At 36.6% G+C, this 17,318-nt stretch overlaps 1 protein-coding gene across 14 annotated transcripts in view; it reads left to right on the top strand.

The window, feature by feature from the left end:
- LOC126268073 (CCR4-NOT transcription complex subunit 1) overlaps positions 1-17,318 on the top strand; it is a 125,663-nt gene that overhangs the window by 28,023 nt on the left and 80,322 nt on the right. For 8 of the 14 annotated variants that reach the window (XM_049973515.1, XM_049973511.1, XM_049973520.1 and 5 more), the window contains exons 5-13: positions 1,024-1,181; positions 5,415-5,726; positions 5,837-6,022; positions 6,252-6,620; positions 6,865-6,975; positions 7,056-7,214; positions 7,393-7,505; positions 12,013-12,160; positions 13,369-13,768. In XM_049973515.1, the coding sequence (XP_049829472.1) occupies positions 1,024-1,181; positions 5,415-5,726; positions 5,837-6,022; positions 6,252-6,620; positions 6,865-6,975; positions 7,056-7,214; positions 7,393-7,505; positions 12,013-12,160; positions 13,369-13,768 (1,956 nt within the window). The remainder of the gene's footprint in view (positions 1-1,023; positions 1,182-5,414; positions 5,727-5,836; positions 6,023-6,251; positions 6,621-6,864; positions 6,976-7,055; positions 7,215-7,392; positions 7,506-12,012; positions 12,161-13,368; positions 13,769-17,318) is intronic. The other 6 variants (XM_049973519.1, XM_049973518.1, XM_049973512.1 and 3 more) reach the window with 1 other exon arrangement.

Genomic DNA, 17,318 nt, shown 5'->3' on the forward strand with positions numbered 1-17,318 from the left:
TGATTGTAGCAGTTTAAAGATCAAGAATGTATTCTTTTTCTAATATGAAAGAGAAATATAGTGTCCACTGAGTGGTCATTTTTTTTTATGATGCAGATAAGTACTAACTGCTTTCCTATTTCACATTTTTTGATATCTGAAAATTAGTTTTAGAATTAATGATTGTTTTGAGAAAGATCTATTTGGTCCGAAATGTGAGTGGTATCTGCCAATTTTGGATTCATGTTGTTGAGATAGAATTTTGTATGTGACACGAGAAATGGAAATTTGTCTAGGGTAATTAACATAAATTCTGCCTCAGTGCAGTTTTAGACAATTTTTGAAATATCTATAAAATTCTCTGCAATTTTCTTTGTGGTGAAGAGCCTTTTGTTCTTTTTCTCTTAAAGCATGGTTTTTTGGTTGTGATATCCACAAGGCCACATTAAAAAAAAAAATTGTAATTTCCTGTTTTTTAAATTTATGGAAGTTGACTATTCTCATAATGTTTTTCTTTCAGGGTTAATGGTTTTACAACTTCTCCAATTTCCTGGATGTGTGATTTGTATTTTCAGATTTATTACTATTCTGTGTTTTCTGTGCTTCTTGTCAGGATTTTGCTGCTTTTCCACAATATCCGAACTGCTAGTGGTATTTCTTCCTCTCTATTGAATAAAAGAATTTGCTTTTGGGCCATGAGCAAAACTTGTTACTTCAAATTTTGTGTTTGTGCTTAGTCTACTTCATCTTCTACTAGTAATAAATTTTGGGATTAATTACAACTTTCTGCTAATTTTTCCTGGCATTAAATCCAGTTTCAGTTAGGTTAAGTAGTGTCCTGTGTCAGTTTTTGCTCTTTTGCAAGCTTAAATCGGGAAAATCTCCTTGGGATCCGCGTAAAAGGATGGCATGGGATGTGATTTGACAGTTTGTAAATAGCTTATATTCTTGTTAAGTGATCACAATGTCGATTTTTCTTAATGTGAGTTGACATGATATTGAGATTGACCATTAATTGAAGACTTTTGCAACTCTGTCTTCTAGGAATAAGCACTGAAACAAGGGAAGCTTTTCTTCAGGCCTTAAGAAAAGAGTTTACTGAAGAATCGGTGCCAGTCATCTTAGCACCACTGTTATATCCTGTAAAGGCTACTTTTCCTATGGATAAAGGAAACCAGGAGAATCTTTCAATTACAACCATGGTAATTATGACACTTTATGTATTATTTGTCTTTTGCCACAAATATTCCATCACCTTGTGCTGTATTGTTTAAAATATTGGGTTTTAGATGTGAAATCAATGAAAAGTACATACTGCTATAGCCTGGCATAGATATTACTGAAAACAGTTTTTAACCCAAGTGCAATACTCAGCGTAATCAAGATTACATGGAAATAAACTAAATTTGCATGATAATATACAAATACAAATTTTAAAGTTTCTTTTTCAGTTAATATGCATAATCATTTAATGCCTGTGAAACGAGCAGTTGGTATTGATAGTTCAGGCGAACAGATTGCAGTGTTGCCAAACATGGTTTACAGCACTACTTGCCTCTCTGCTCCTACTCACATGCACTAGAGACAGAAACAAAAACAACAACAACATTCAGGCCATATTTGTGCAAGTGAATTTATTCACAGTCACTACTTGTAACGTATAAACTCAAAAAATTTAAAAGAACTATTTAGTATCCAACATACTGAAGTATCGTTAAGTTACCTGTCCTATTTCACAATAGGAATGAAAACTATTTTTGCAAACAGTTGAATTTTCACAGTATTTGTATGTAGTTACATATTGGTATCATTAATCTGATCTACAAAGAGTGACAGAATAATTTATCAGTATATTATATATTAACGATTTACCACAATATGATGATAGGTTGATAACAGGCTACCTTCATAAATTTATGTGTGTTGCACTTACGCTAATTGATAAACGCCAGTCACGTCACTGTCAGAATTTGATTTAGTGTGTTCTTCTTCTGAACTGCTCGAACTATCACAGCTCCTTCCCAAATGTATAATTAAATTTTTGGTGCATTCTTCCACAAACTATTCATATTTGGCTGCCTCTTTGAAGATTGTTGCATTTGTTCAAAATGTCAGATTTGTCATAAACAATACTTAAAACACTTTTTCAAAAACTACATTGTACATCTATTCACCGTAATTACCTAAATTTTCAAATGAAATGTGAACAGGCAGTTTGGCACGCAACTGTCTGGTATACCTGTGTAGAGAACAATAATTCAGCTTCCTTTTCAAAAAGCCATTGCCATGGTCCCCTTGGACATTCCATCACTTCAGGCATTATATAATGAGTGGTTGGCATTCATCCAGGTTTGATTTAGCCACATTATACTGAAAAATCTCACACCCATGATCCTGTGCAGAAATCTGCACCACCATGCAACAGTATTTGTCCTTTCCATTGATATTTGGCATCTGTTAAACACTGAACTCCTGAAGCCTTCGCGTTTCAACATCGTGGACAATGAAACATCGCTTCGTTCAAAAAGATACTGAAGCCACACAAATAATTCAGATAGAGTGGAATTTTCTCTTCTCTTAATTTAACTATGTATTCGATGATAAGTGTCTTTCTGAAAATCGACCAAAGCTTGTTGGTTGCTTCTCCCTTGCCTACTTCTTTCCTGGTATGCACTGCCTTGTTAAGCCACTTGCACCACAGGCTATACTGTACTGTTCTTTCCCTATCAATACAACAATGTTCTTGCTTACTTTCAGAACTGTTTCCTTTTCTTTGTCCAAATGATTTTCACAAAACACACACATTCATGGGCCTTTCTACTATACATGTTGGGCTGGTACTACTAATGACATTGAACATTATTTGAAGGAAAACACTAAAAGGATCAAAAGCGAAATAAACTTGCAAACTGCACTTCTGGGATGAAGTAGTGACAAAATTAAGAATATGATAGATTGCTGCTCACCGTGTAGTGGAGGTATTGCATCACAGACAGGCACAACAAAATGACAGCTTAACTAGTGAACTTTCGATCAGAAGTGCTTCTCCTGAAGCACGCAAAACTCAAGTGGTCTCACGCGTGCTTGTGTGTGTGTGTGTGTGTGTGTGTGTGTGTGTGTGTGTGTGTGTGTGTGTGTGTGTGTGTGTGTTACCCACTTCAGGAGGAGGCCGTTGTCAAAAGTGTAATTGTATGGAAGTCATTTTATTGTGGATTTATGTGACCCAGCATTTCCACTATATTTTTCATAATATTGTCAAAAGAATTTGGAACACTAAATTTTTTTTGTGCTTGAGTAAAGTGAAGCAGTATCCTATTCGCAAACTATATTGAAATACTTAATCTTCAGATTTTAGAGGCAGCCACCAATTATTTTGTGCAATACGAGGCCCTTTTTCTTGATGTTATGGGGTTAGGGGCTGATTTTTTTTAGTAGTAAATTTTATTCCATCATTCATTGCACAAATTAAAGAAAACGGCTGCAGGAGTAGTCATTGATTGCCAAAAGCAGTTGTCAAAAGTGCAGCCTCTCATTGACTTGAAAAATTGTAAATGTATGTAGTAGTAGTAATAATATCAAAAAGGATAGATAACTATACACCACATGGAAGAGGCATTGAATCACAGATATTAATTAATGAAAGCATTTCTGAAAATTTATAGCACACGAAACAGCATGGTTTAGAAACCGTATTTGTACATAATTTTATTTGCTTGAAACCTTGGGTATAATGTACACACATTTTGGGCTGTAAGTGATGTTTGTATAAACAGCATTTAGAGTTATTGAGCCTTGACATAGATTCAAATAAGAATTGTCTTGCTATTTTGTAATGTGTTACTAGTTCAGGGACTTAATACAATATTATACTTGTAAGTACACCACTGTAATTGAAATGGATAGCACAGGGTGTTGATTTGAATTTCTGTAGGATGCTGTTTGATAGCCTTTCACTTACAAGGGGAGGCCACGACATTTGGAATGCGGATTTACCGCAAACTTCGCACACTCGTAGTACTCCATGAGGACAACAAAATGTGTAAGCAGTAGCGCGTACTTCCCAAACATTATTGAGAATATCGTAAGGTAATTTCAGTCGTCAGATATATACCTGTGCGTGGCTGTTTTAACCATGAAGTGGCGGCAGCCAAGTAGTTAGCGTTCAAGCCCCGTAATCGCTGGATCGATGAATCGACTCTCATTTGTCAGGGGTTTGTTTTTTATTTCTCCTCTTCACTGTATAATTTTCCAAACATACTTAATTCTTCTTCTTCATCCTCCTCCTCCTCCTCCTCCTCCTCCTCCTCCTCCTCCTCCTCCTCCGCTTCTCATCCTCATCAGTGTAGGCAACGGAATTTTTATTAACATGAATCTCCATATCTGTAGAGGGAAGTTTCAGTAACATGCTAAAGATGTCTTTAAGTGACAAAGCCTTTTTTGGAAATTATCTGTGGTAGTGAATGTTCATAATACCTGTATGGGTTTATAAGAACAGCTAATTGCAGAATGATATTCCATAGACAGCAGTATACTTAAAACAGAAAAATGAATACTGTTATCCAAACAGCTTGAACATAATTGACCAAGTGGGCTGCACAGCACTTCCAGACTGTAGAAAATGAACTGTTATCTGTGTAAACTGTTCATTTTCAATGTAACTGCATAGATTTTGTGCACCTATTGTTATTTCTGTAAGGTTATATACACAGCTTTATCTTATTGGCCATTTAATGATGTCAAAAATTGTGAACAGCGGTAGTCATTCCCTGTTACACTATGTTGATGTATCTATGCATTACTACCAGCAATTTTGTTTATTGAATGTACTGATAATACAATACTTATGCTGAAAGAGATGTTTGAAACAAAACTAAGTATTGGAAGAACTTTCTTATTATATCAGCAGTGTAGTAGGGTTGATAGCATTAAAGCCCCTGTTTCAAAAATATTTTAAAGTAGAATTTGAGTTTATTTGTTAATTCAGCTGTCGTGTGTGTGTGTGGGGGGGGGGGGGGGGGGTGGAATAATTATTTTCTGTTTGTTTCATTATTTAGTCGAAATTGACAAATGTAAGGTGTTACTTTAGGGATAGACATTTGTCAGGGTTTTCACAAAGTTTTGTGCACTGTTTCTAGTGTATCTTCATGACTATTTGCAGAGTCACTCTTTAGTCCACTGGAACTGTGCTGTACAGCCTTAATATGCACTTAATAAGTTGTCCAGTCTTAGTTTTGTGTGTACTTACAATAATATGGAATCTGGAAAACATTCCCACGCCTAGTTTTGCTGGAGACATCACATTAAATTTCAGAGTAAAGTCCTAGGAGTGAACTCTTAAATCTTGTTGATTTTATGATTCGTAAGTGACTGATTCAACTGCGCACGTACTACTGTTACATGATCATTGTAATTTCCACCTTTTTATCTTTTTTCAGATGGACGGTTCTCTAGCTGATCTAATAATGGAGATGGGTTATGGATTCTGTTCTTCTGTTGAAGAATGTCGGAACAATCTTATCAGTTTGGGTGCAAGGGAAATGACTCCAGCAATGACAGCACGTGTTCTCAGCATGATGGTGCGGACTCATACTGGTCTTGATGAACAAGTGGGCTTACAGAATTTACAGAATCCAGCCAATTACTGGGGAAACAGCAATGATTCTGGTTCAAAAGAGAAAGGTTCTTCTGACAGCAGTCATCCAAACACATGGAACGTTGAAATTTTTGCGCAAGCTCTGAAAGAACTTGTGAGTAATTCTTTAATGACTGCCACAAAATGTATGTTGCAGTTGCATGGAAATGAGTAGATAATGTAGATAGATATTGTATATTAAATTGGATTTCTATTGTTGTTTAGGTCCCTAACTTACAGTGGAATGATGTTATAATGGAATTGGATCACAGTGAATTTATGGTCAAGGAACGACAAGGATTGAATTTGTTAATGACTGCTCTTAGACTGGGACTTCAAAACCAAGGTTATCATCCAGATGTCTTTCCTGTTGATCTGATATACCGACACTGGAAAAATGTGGATGGGCAGGTATTTTAATTAATTTTGTCAATTTTCTTTGAAAGATGTGTACAACAAATTTTATACCAATTGCAAATAGACCACCGTAACTTGATAGTCAAAACAGTCACAAACTCTGAACTAATAATGATTAAAATTGTTTCTTTAATTCACTGAGCCATACTTTCATACAAAAGATATTGCCTTTCATGTTTTTTACTTTGGAGAGTAGTATGTTACACAGACATTCCTGTTGCAGTTTTCACTGATTCAGCAAATACTGAAGAATCCAGATCTTTTCTGTTTTGCTGATTATCCTTACCACTCAGTGCCAGTGGATCTCCTGAAAGCTCCTCCTGACAGTGACAACAAAGACATTGCTACTTGGAGATCAATGGACTTGGTAGATGTTTTGCTTTATTTAGCTGAGAGAGGATTGTATGCTCAAGTTCAGGAGCTGTTTAAAATTCCTGTTCAACATTGCCCAGATGTGTTGATGCTGTCATTACTGCAGTTCAGTGCTCCAGTTACTGTTCTGAGACAAGAACTCCTGACAAGTCTCATTCCAATATTTTTAGGGAATCATCCAAATTCGGTTATCATACTTCATCAGGCATGGCATTCACAGGTGAGCAAAAATGTTTTGAATCTCTAACTTATAAAACATATCTGTATTAAATATTAAAATATAAGAAGAATGAAAAGTGTGCAATAAGGCAATGGACTGTCCTGGAACTATGCTGGAACCATCTGTATCCAACATTACAGAAATGAAGCTTTGGGAACTATCCTTGAAATGAAATTTTAATCTTGTATGTTTCTTGATGTTAGTAATTACTGCACTAATTCATATGCTTTCCTTTTTTGTTTAGAATGTTTCAATCAGGCCTATTATTATGCATGCAATGGCTGAATGGTATCTCAGAGGAGAAAATGACCAAAGCAGGCTTTCGCGAATTCTTGATGTTGCCCAAGACCTTAAGGTAAGGAGTAAAACCTGAAATTATCAGAATTATTACACTCTCTAAATCAGCTTTATTTAATGTTAACCATGTTTTCACAGGCACTTTCAATGCTGCTCAATGCTTCATCATTCCCATTTGTAATAGACTTGGCTTGCCTAGCATCAAGAAGAGAATATTTGAAACTAGAAAAATGGCTAACAGATAAAATACGAGAACATGGCGAACCTTTCATATCTGCTTGTGTGAAATTTCTGCAAGTGAGTTGTTTCCTAAAACCCATCATTGTATATACTTTTGGTTCTTGCTAATGATTGAGAATAACGTATTTCAGTTCTGATTTTTCTTTGACATTATAGTGATGTGGACTAATTTTGTTTCCTCATTAGTTATTTTATGTATTTCGTATTGTCCATTTCACTTTTTTAATTTTTGCAGCGCCGGTGTCCACAGATCATGGGTAACAAGGATGGTGAAAGCCAACCCAAGTCGGCACAACTGCCTCATGAGACACTGACAACAATGTTGGCATGTCTACAAGTCTGCGCAGGGTATGTTTTTGGAGAAAAACAAATAGTAGTAGTGTACTTGAGCTGACAAATTGTGACATGAGGAAATATATTGCAGTGAATAAGATACATTCAAATTTCTTGGATTTGCATGACTCAAAATTTATGTATTCGTAAAGCATTCATAATATTACAGTATAAAAGTAGAAGAGGAAAAATCGAATTGTCTGTTATAGTCTGTAATGAATGAAAGTAGTAAATTTTGCTGATAATGACAGTGAGCTGTCTTGGAAGTGTACCAGTGAATTAATTTTGTAAATCAAAATTAACTTGAGGATTATAACTTTAATTATTTCCTCAGTTGTATGAAGGAAATCATTGTTACACACCTGCTTCAAGTTCATCGAAAACAGTTATTCGTAAGTACCATCAGGGGTACAGAGGAGGACTGTATGGAAACTGCAAGACATACAAAAGGTGACATATTTCAGTAGTTACAGCATCTGTCAAAGTGCAGCTTCATAATACTTGTCATGACATAGTTCCAATGTCAGAGCATGACACATAATAGAATAATACATACATTTTATGTTCTTCAGTTTGCTAAATGTCAGTCTGTCATGGCAGCTCAGCAATGCTTTTACACCATAAATCAGGTAAAATCTCCAGCAGACAAAATAGTCCATCAGTGGTGAAACACATTCCATGCGACTGATTGTGTCTGTGGCGCAAAGAACACAGTCTAGCCAGAACCATCAGCTGAGAAAGTTGAACGTGTATGCAAATCATTTGTCAGGAGCCCAAAGAAATTTACATGTGGGGCAGAGGACTGGAGATGCACACCGGCCAGCAGTGTTCTACATTCCCCATGCAAAATGAGGATTTCAGATAGACTCGATGTATAAATTGAAGACTGCCTTTAACACTGACAATGAAAGTGAGACGGTGATCCAGCTTTTGATAGAGCTATAATATGTTTTGAAGCATGGTAGTTAAGCAGATGTTAAGATGCTGTAGGTATGATTAGCAGAATCTGTGTCTGTTGTCTAGTAAAAACAACGTATTCTGTGCACAATTTAGTAAATTTTGCACTATACATTTTTGGAAATAATATTCATACACACTTTTTTTTAACAAGGATGATAAGTGGGAAGACCAATTAGACAAAAGTAACTACATTATAGACACCTTGTATTGTGCTATTCTTCCTGTGCCAAAGAACCTGAAGAAGGTGCCATATGTGTGAGTGAAAATGCAAATTTGTGTTCACTACAGGAAAATGTTTCTTTGGATGGCAGTGTGGGAGGGAGGGGGGCAAATTTTGAAGCTTTTGAATCCACATCTTCACTTCGCAAACCACCATGAGGTGCATGGCAGAGGGTACACCCTCTTGTACCAGTTACTAGGGTTTCTTTCCGCTCCATTCATCTATGGAGTGTGGGAAGAATGATTGTTTGAATGCTTCTGTGCATGTAGTAATTATTCTAATCTTCTCCTCAGGATATCTATGTGAGTGATGGAGGGTTCTGTAGTATATTTCTATTGTAATCATTTAAAGCCGGTTTTTGAAACTTTGTTAATAGACTTCCTTGGGATAGTTTACGTCTGTCTTAGTCTGCCAGTTCAGTTACTTCAGTATCTATAAGACACTTATCCATGGGTTAAACAACCCTGTGACTATTTGTGCTGCTCTTCTCTTCATATGTTCAGTATCCCCTGTTAGTCCTATTTGATACGGGTGTCTCACACTTGAGCAATTTTCTAGAACAAGTTGCATGAGTGATTTGTAAGCAATCTCCTTTATAGGCTAATTGCACTTCCCCAGTATTCTACCAGTAAACCAAAATCTATCACCTGTGTTACCCACGACTGAACCTATTTGATCATTCCATTTCATATCCCTACAAAGTGTTAAACCCAGGTATTTGTGAGTTGGCCGATTCCATCAGTGATTCATTAATTTATATTCCCAGGATACTAGGTTTTTTGTCTTGTGAAGTGCAAAATTGTACATTAAGTTGCCAATCTCTGCAGCAAGTAGAAATCTTATGAAGATCTGACTGTATATTTATGCAGCTTCTTTCAAGTAGTACTTCATTATAGATAACTGTATCACCTTCAAAAAGCCTGATTTTACTATTAATATTGTCTGCAAGGTTAATATAAAATATGAACATCAAGGGTCCCAACACATTTCATTGGGCACACCTGAAGTTACTTGTACATCTGACAATGACTCTCCATCCAAGATAACATGCTGTGTCCTCCCTACCAAAAAGCCCTCAATCCAGTCCCAAATTTCACTTAATACCCTATATGATCCTACTTTCGACCATGATCGTACTTTCGACAATAATCTTAGGTGTGGTATTGAGTCAAATGCTTTTGAAAATCAAGAAATTTCAGTATGTCATGTGAGAAAAGTGTGAGTTGGGTTGGGTTTCACATGATCAATGTTTTCAAAATCCATGATGGTGGGCATTGAGATTGTTTTGTCTGAGCTCATAATATGTTCTAAGATTCTAAAAGAAAACAATCTCAAGCATATTGGACGATAGTTTGTGGATCACTTCTATTACCCTTCTTCTAGACGTGTGTTACTGTTCCTTTTTTTTTTTTTTTTATTTTTTTTTTTTTTTTTTCAAGAACTGGGCATGGTATTAATACTTATTTCATTCATCTTTTCAGTGATACAAGGATTAAATGGAGGCAATTCACCTGGATTTTCCTTTGTAAAGGAACCTTCGAAAACTGAGTTAAGCATTTCAGCTCTTGCTTTGCTATCCTCAATTTCAGTTCCTGTCTCATTCACTAGAGACTGGACACACAACTTTGGTGCCACTAACAGCCATTACATACGACCAGAATTTGTTTGGATTCTGTGAAAGATCACTTGACAGTGTTCTGCTACGGTAGTCATTGAAAGCATCACGCATTGCTCTCATGACAGCCAATCGTGTTTCATTCAGTGTATCTTTATCTGTAGCCCTATGCTTTGTTTTACACTTGTTATGCAGTAATCTCCGTTTCTTTAGAATAGAGTAGGTTCACAGTTGTTGACATTGGAGCTTAAGTTCATAGGGAATGATATATGCTTGAGGAGTAGTGTTCTGGGAGAAAGTTTTAACTATTGACAAATGAAGGACATGATAATCATATTGTCAATAAAGTGAGCAAGCAAGCTATTATGGGAAATGATAGTTTGCGTTATTCATTGTCAGGAACTCTAATAATATGAGAATAAAGGTACAGTGTTTCTCAGTAGTATGTTCAGAGACTGGCAATATTGGCGTTAGTTAATACCTCACATGGCAAGCTTCATAAAGTGTGGTACCCTCCACAAGTGTTAAAGCTCTGACAAAATGAATGTTTTCTGACAGCAGGTAATGTTTTTATTTGTAGTACAAGGTCCACCTTTGAAGTGGATGTAGCAAAATTTTAATAGTGCCTATCTGCAACTTGACGTGTCTTCTTTACAGTAAGAGGGATGAGAATGAAATATGACGTTGTATAGGATTTGTAGATTGAGAAAGTGTGGCTCATTTTCAACCAAATCTACAGGTTAGGATGACTAAGGTTTCATCAGATAGAAGAATAAAACGTGGCCTAAAGCACTTTGGATAAACTTATTTTACAAAATGATTCTAGCATATGAAATGAAAAGATTATGAGCAATATGTATTACCAATTTTAACTAGCAGTGATGTCCTTCTGAAGTAAAAATCATTCAGAAACTGAATGTCACTCAACAGTGATAATTGCCAGGAACTGCAGGAAAACAAACCAATGAACCAGAACAGACAGGAATGAAAGACATAATTATAAACACACATAAAATGGATCTGACAAGACACTCGGGTAGTGTGAGTGTATGGTGGGTAGTCAGTGGAAGGTCTTTGCTGGATTGTGAATGATGGTAGCAACCTGTAAAAGGTGCCTAAATAGCATTATAAAAATTGCAGTAGTATTATGGACGCATAAGCTGAACAGGTTAATGCTTGAAGAAATCTAAGAGGAGGCTTATACCCAGCAGTGCATGTCACACACTGCGTATTATTAAATTTTGTTGTATTACTTAGAACCATCATGTCCTTAAATTATGACATACAGACTTTTTCCCTCTTTTTGTGTAATGCTTTTTCCACCATAGATAACAAGACAATGCTGATAAAAAAGAAAAAAAAATTGTTAGAAGTCTGAAGCCTTTTACTGCAATTTGCTCTCCTGGTGGCAAAGCAGTAATTTTGTAGTGACCAGAAATTAAATACCTTACATACTTAACTGGTATAAGCTTCTATGTTTCATTGAATAATTGATCTTATATTCAGTACAAGAGAAAGAAAGTTGCTACTCACCATATAGCGGAGATGCTGAATCGGGGGATAGGCACAATAAAAAGATTCACACAATTTTTTATTGTGCCTATCGCGACTCAGCATCTGCGCTATATGGTGAGTAGCAACTTTCCTTCTCTTGTATTGTTACATTCCATCCTGGATTTTCCATTGTTTGACCTTACATTAATTAATTAATTATTTTCTCTTTTAAGGAATGTTTCTCAAGAACTCTCGGAAGCAATATTAACAATGATTGCTAACTGTAGTATTTTGATGAGCAAACCCAGGCAACCACCACCTGGAGTCTTGAGAACCCACAGAGGTATTGAACCTGCATTTAGTACATCTCTTGGGGGACAGGTGAGTAACATTTCTGATTGTGTTTATCCATTCTTCTGAAAAAAAAAAGGCATGTTATTTTCTTGTTAACACTATTTTAAGAAATGGAGCATTGGGTATAATTATTGTTATTGTTTTTGTTGTTGTTACCCAAAGCAGATATTTCAGTTTGAAACAATGTACATAAAAGTTAACAATATGAATTAGGATATATATATATATATATATATATATATATATATATATATATATATATATATTCTTACCACATAAAGGTGGTGTTGAGTGGCAGACAGACTCATTTAACAGTAGACTGATATACATTATTTAGCTTTTGAACAAAGTCCTTCATGAGATGAAGGAACACATGTTGCGATTGACTGACTGACGTGAAAGTATTGCAAGGTGTTTAAAATTCCGTGTGTGAATTTGGAATATTAGTTAAAGCGTGCAAAACAGATTTTATGCAACTTTGATAAATCTGTTAAAACAATGAAACTTCATACATTTCACTTAACACACAGGTAAATTTTAGGATGGATAAATTTAAGACTGTAATTGTGTCCAATAAACAACCATGCCATTAACTTTCTCATGTTATGTTTAGTGTAGAAGTAATACACACTAATCGAACATCTAGTAGTGCAGGTGTTAACTGCAACAGAGTAAACAAAAATCCTCTGTGAATTAATTTCCTGTTTCCAGTTTCATTGGGTGTTGCTTAAAAGAGATTAAGAAATATGTAATTTGAATAAGTCACTTTAAGCATATTACTAAGTATTTGTTAAGTTGAGTTTTGGTGAAGCATGTTTTCACTGTTCCTTTGTTTCCTTAGTATTGATAACTTTTAGGGCCATTGCAAAACCATCTGTAACTCAGTTCTGTAAAAGCTTATTTATTTAATGTGCTATGTATGCTTGCACAAAACCTTTGTAACTGAAAATTGAAGGTATATTGAAATCAGCTAATAGAATAGACATTGCCAAATTCATTATGTTGGTAGCAAATGTCAGTGTAAAACTTCTTGGCTTCACAATGATAACTCCGGAAACATATTGTTCTTTCCCTCGTTTCATTATGTTGTAGGCGGCATGTGATGTCTCTCTTTTTACTTTTATTTTCTTGAGGAACACACAACTTACCTGCTGTTCATAGCACTTAGTTCTCTTTATGTCATGTTGTTTTATATTGAGGCACCTCAGATATTAACTAGATATTTTTGTTTCTAGCAGCTTTTCACTGCATCACAAGTCGACACGATCGGTGGTATCAACACCAGTCTTGCAAGTATAAACATTGCTGGAGCCCCTGGTGGTCTCGGTCCTCCCAGTTCACAAGCTTTCAACCTACCAGGGGCATTGGGACAACTTGTTACAAATCCAGGTTCTCCATCTCGTTTAATGGGAGGAGCTGTATCAGGTCCAGGACCAGGTCCTGGACCTTCACAAAGCCCATTTCCACTTCTACCACAACAGCTGCAGCAGTCTGGACCTGTCGGCAGCCAAGTAGGTCCTGGTCCAGGCAGCAACCCAGCTTCACTAGTACCAAGTGTTGGCCTGGGGGTTGGTGCCATAGGTGCCCTCAGCCGCTCTCTTGGACCACAATCTGGGATGGATAAAGCAAGGATAGGTAAGGATGATAATTGCATTGTATTTCATTTTCAACCTTATGTTTGTTACTGATATTTGAAGGTACCTGCATATGGCTGCCAGAATAATGGCCCAAGTGCAGATGGTTAATTCAAAGGTCTGGGGACCTATCTACAAATGGACTGGTTTCGTATAACAGTCAAAGTGCCATTCTCCCAAACGAAGCTGTGCATGGAAGAATAATACAAGACTAGTTCTTCTTGTAACATGAAAAGTGAGATGGTTGTTAGGGTAGAAGTAGAAGAATGATAATACTAACCATTCAGTCGATGGTTTTATTTAAGTTTACAGTTTTGTCTTTTTATTTAGTACACTACACGCAGTGATGTAGATGAGGGTCAAATCGAGTAAAGTGCCAGTCAGCAGATGCACCATTGTTAATGGTATGACAGACAAAAGTTCTTAATCTAAGGAAATTTTAACATAAATTTTTGTATTTTTATTGTATGATTATTGTTCTTTAATCTTCAGATATCTAATGCTGTTGGTAATCCACTGAAGAAACTAAAAGTTCCATCTCTCTTAAGAGACACCTTTATGAAAGACTTGTTTATGAGTCTAAATAATGGATTTATTGTGAGACTAAATTTGATGGATGCTGTCCTGTTGCCATTCTGCTAGAGTAGTTCCTGATAGTCAAAGAAAATTATCAACATGGCATCGACATTTGACCTGACCTTATGAGCTTTTCTTGGCATTGGAGATCCTTTCCTGACCATTGTGTGGACTGAACCATGGTCTCATCACCAGTTATGATTCTCTTAAGGAACATCTTGTTCTCATTTGGATGATCCAAAAGCCCTTCACAGATTGCAGGGCGAAGTTCTTTCTGGTCTTGACTCATTAGCCATGGGATGAACTCGGTGGCAACATGATTCATACCAAGATGCTGTGTTGTCAGGATTTCATGATATGATCCAACTAAAATTTAACATTCTTCTGCAATCTTTCGACAGTCAGTCTTTGATTGGCAAGCATAATTTTGTTGGTGTTCCTGACAGGAGCATCATTGGTAGACATCAAATGGTGTTCTGAATGAGGGAGATCCTTAACTTTTGTCCAGCCATTTTTAAACTGTGTGAACCATTCATAACACCGTAGGCTCCCTGCATCATTTGGTGTCTCTGTAAAGGTTTTTCTTGAGTTTCATGCAAAATTTAATGCAGAAGTGTTGCTCCTTCAACTCTGCCACCTCGAAATCCACAGACTGTGTGACATGACGCTCCACTCAATACAGCACTGAACAGTGACTAATAGATATACAACAATGAAGCTTCCAGCAGTTACACATTAAACATGGAATTGTATAGGGATGCCAACTGCATTTCGCTCCAACACATCATTGGTATGAAATTACAAATGTTCTGAAATTTTTGGAACAGACCTCGTGTGGAACACAGAATCAAAGGCTTCAGAATCTGGCAAGTTCTGAGCAACACATTTCTAGTGAATGACATGTTTGTGGTGTGGCCACATGGAATGAAAAAAATGTGAATAGTTTCTGTAACATTCAAACACTCTCCATTGTAGTATAAAACTTTTGATGGAACTTTATAAATGCCACTTACTTTTCCTTGGCATGTTGGAACAAGACTCGACAGATCCCTGAGTCAGTGTATTCTGGAAAACTGTGCTCTGTTACCTCTATCTCCATGGCTTGAACCATCACTATCTGTCACAAAGAAATTTGGTGCTAAAGACTCTGGACCAGCAGTCATCAAACTGTGGCCTGTGTGTTGCAAGCAGACTGAATAAAGTATTCTTGCGACCTGTGGTTCTATGACTTATTTAGAATATTATGCATGTAGCGACTAACAGTCACAATAAAAAATGTCAGTTAACGTTAAGAGCTGATTAAAAATGTAGTTTTCCTGCTCAGTAAGAAACAAAAATAGTTGCCGAGTCAGTGACATTCTAACATGTGCTTAATATCAACTGACAGTGGGGAAAGTAAAGTAAAGTTGGTCACTTATATCAGGGGCAGAGGAGTAGGTAGCGCACCAACTGCGGGATTAGAGGATGTAAGGGTGAAGGGAATGTTTGGTTTGTCTTTCAGTTGTTAAAACTCACTTGTGCGTCTGATTCATACCTGTCAGGTACTACAGTATAAATTTTGACACGGAAGTAAGATGTTGCAAAGGTGGTCGTCTTCAAATGTGGTAATTTTGGTAGCAAGCAATTTGAAATTGAATTAAGGCTTTTGTAACACAAGGCAATGAGTAGAAGTAAAATAACATTCAGAACATTTAGTAAATATCTGTGTTCGGGCCTCATGTTGGGTAATGCAATTAAACATGAACACAGTTAATTTATTCTAATCAGTTACTGATCTGTTCACACAGGCAACAAAACAGTACTTTGCCAGGCAATTACAAGTGTCACAACTTTGGGCTCGCTGAGGGTAGCAGCAACATGAAACAGGAAATAGTTAACAACCAGTACTTGGGGTCCAGAATCAAACTTACCGCATCCTTACTATAGCTAGCCTATTGGAGGCTCATAACACACCTGTTTATGAAGGTTACCATTTCAATTAAAAAGAAGACTGGTACATAAGAGGCCCAAGATGCTGCCCTACAATGACCTTTTTGGCTCTTTGAACCAAAAAGTTTGACCTCCACTGCTGTGATCCATAAAGCTTGAACATTTTTGGACAAGGAAGCCTTACTGAAGAATTAAAATACCTATGAGTAGGGCTCCGAACGATTCTCAGATTGAGCAGATGTTTCAGTCAAAATAAAGAATGGCTTGAGAAAGAGGGTGGCACTGACACAGAGAAGTCTTCCTTATGCTGACCCACTATCTGAAAAGATCAGTAGACTCCTACCGAAACAAGACATCCATTGTATTTCACTTTAATCAATGAAAATAAGTTGTCTTATTAGTGTTAAGAATGAATTATGTCTCCGAACGCCGGACGTGTATCGCATTCCGTGTGAATGTGGTATGTGTTACGTGAGGCAGACTATTAGGCCAGGAGAGATGCAAGGTAAATCAGTGACATTTTGAACTGAAACAACCAATGAGGTCAGCTGCCACAGAGTACCATCTTGAGTATAATCACGAAATGAAATGTGGGGAAACTATTGTCATGGTGCATACACAGTGTTTCGGGGACAACATAATTAAGGATAATTAAGGAGGCTGTCAAAACAAATAAAACATTATAATTGAAGCTATTTCAAAGATTTACTGTAGCCCTGTGATTTCATATACTTTCAAAGGGCCTTTTTTTTTACATATTAAAAGTGCTGCTTATGTGCTCCCCACTGATTCTGCAGGTAACAAGTTGATGATAAATTTCTTCCTGTGTTCACTGCAGTATGTCCCTGTCAATCTGTTCAAAAACACTGTTGATGCGAGCTCACAGTTTCTTTAGGTTTGTTGGTAGAGGAGGTGTAAACACCGAATCTTTCACATAACCCTACACAACAAAGTCGCAGGGGGTTACATTGGGAGAGTTTGGAGGCCATTACATAAATTGGTGATCATCATCCCACCACGTCCAGTCCACCAGTTTATCAATTTCC

This window comes from Schistocerca gregaria, chromosome 4, assembly GCF_023897955.1.
Source record: "Schistocerca gregaria isolate iqSchGreg1 chromosome 4, iqSchGreg1.2, whole genome shotgun sequence".
NCBI lineage: Eukaryota > Metazoa > Arthropoda > Insecta > Orthoptera > Acrididae > Schistocerca > Schistocerca gregaria.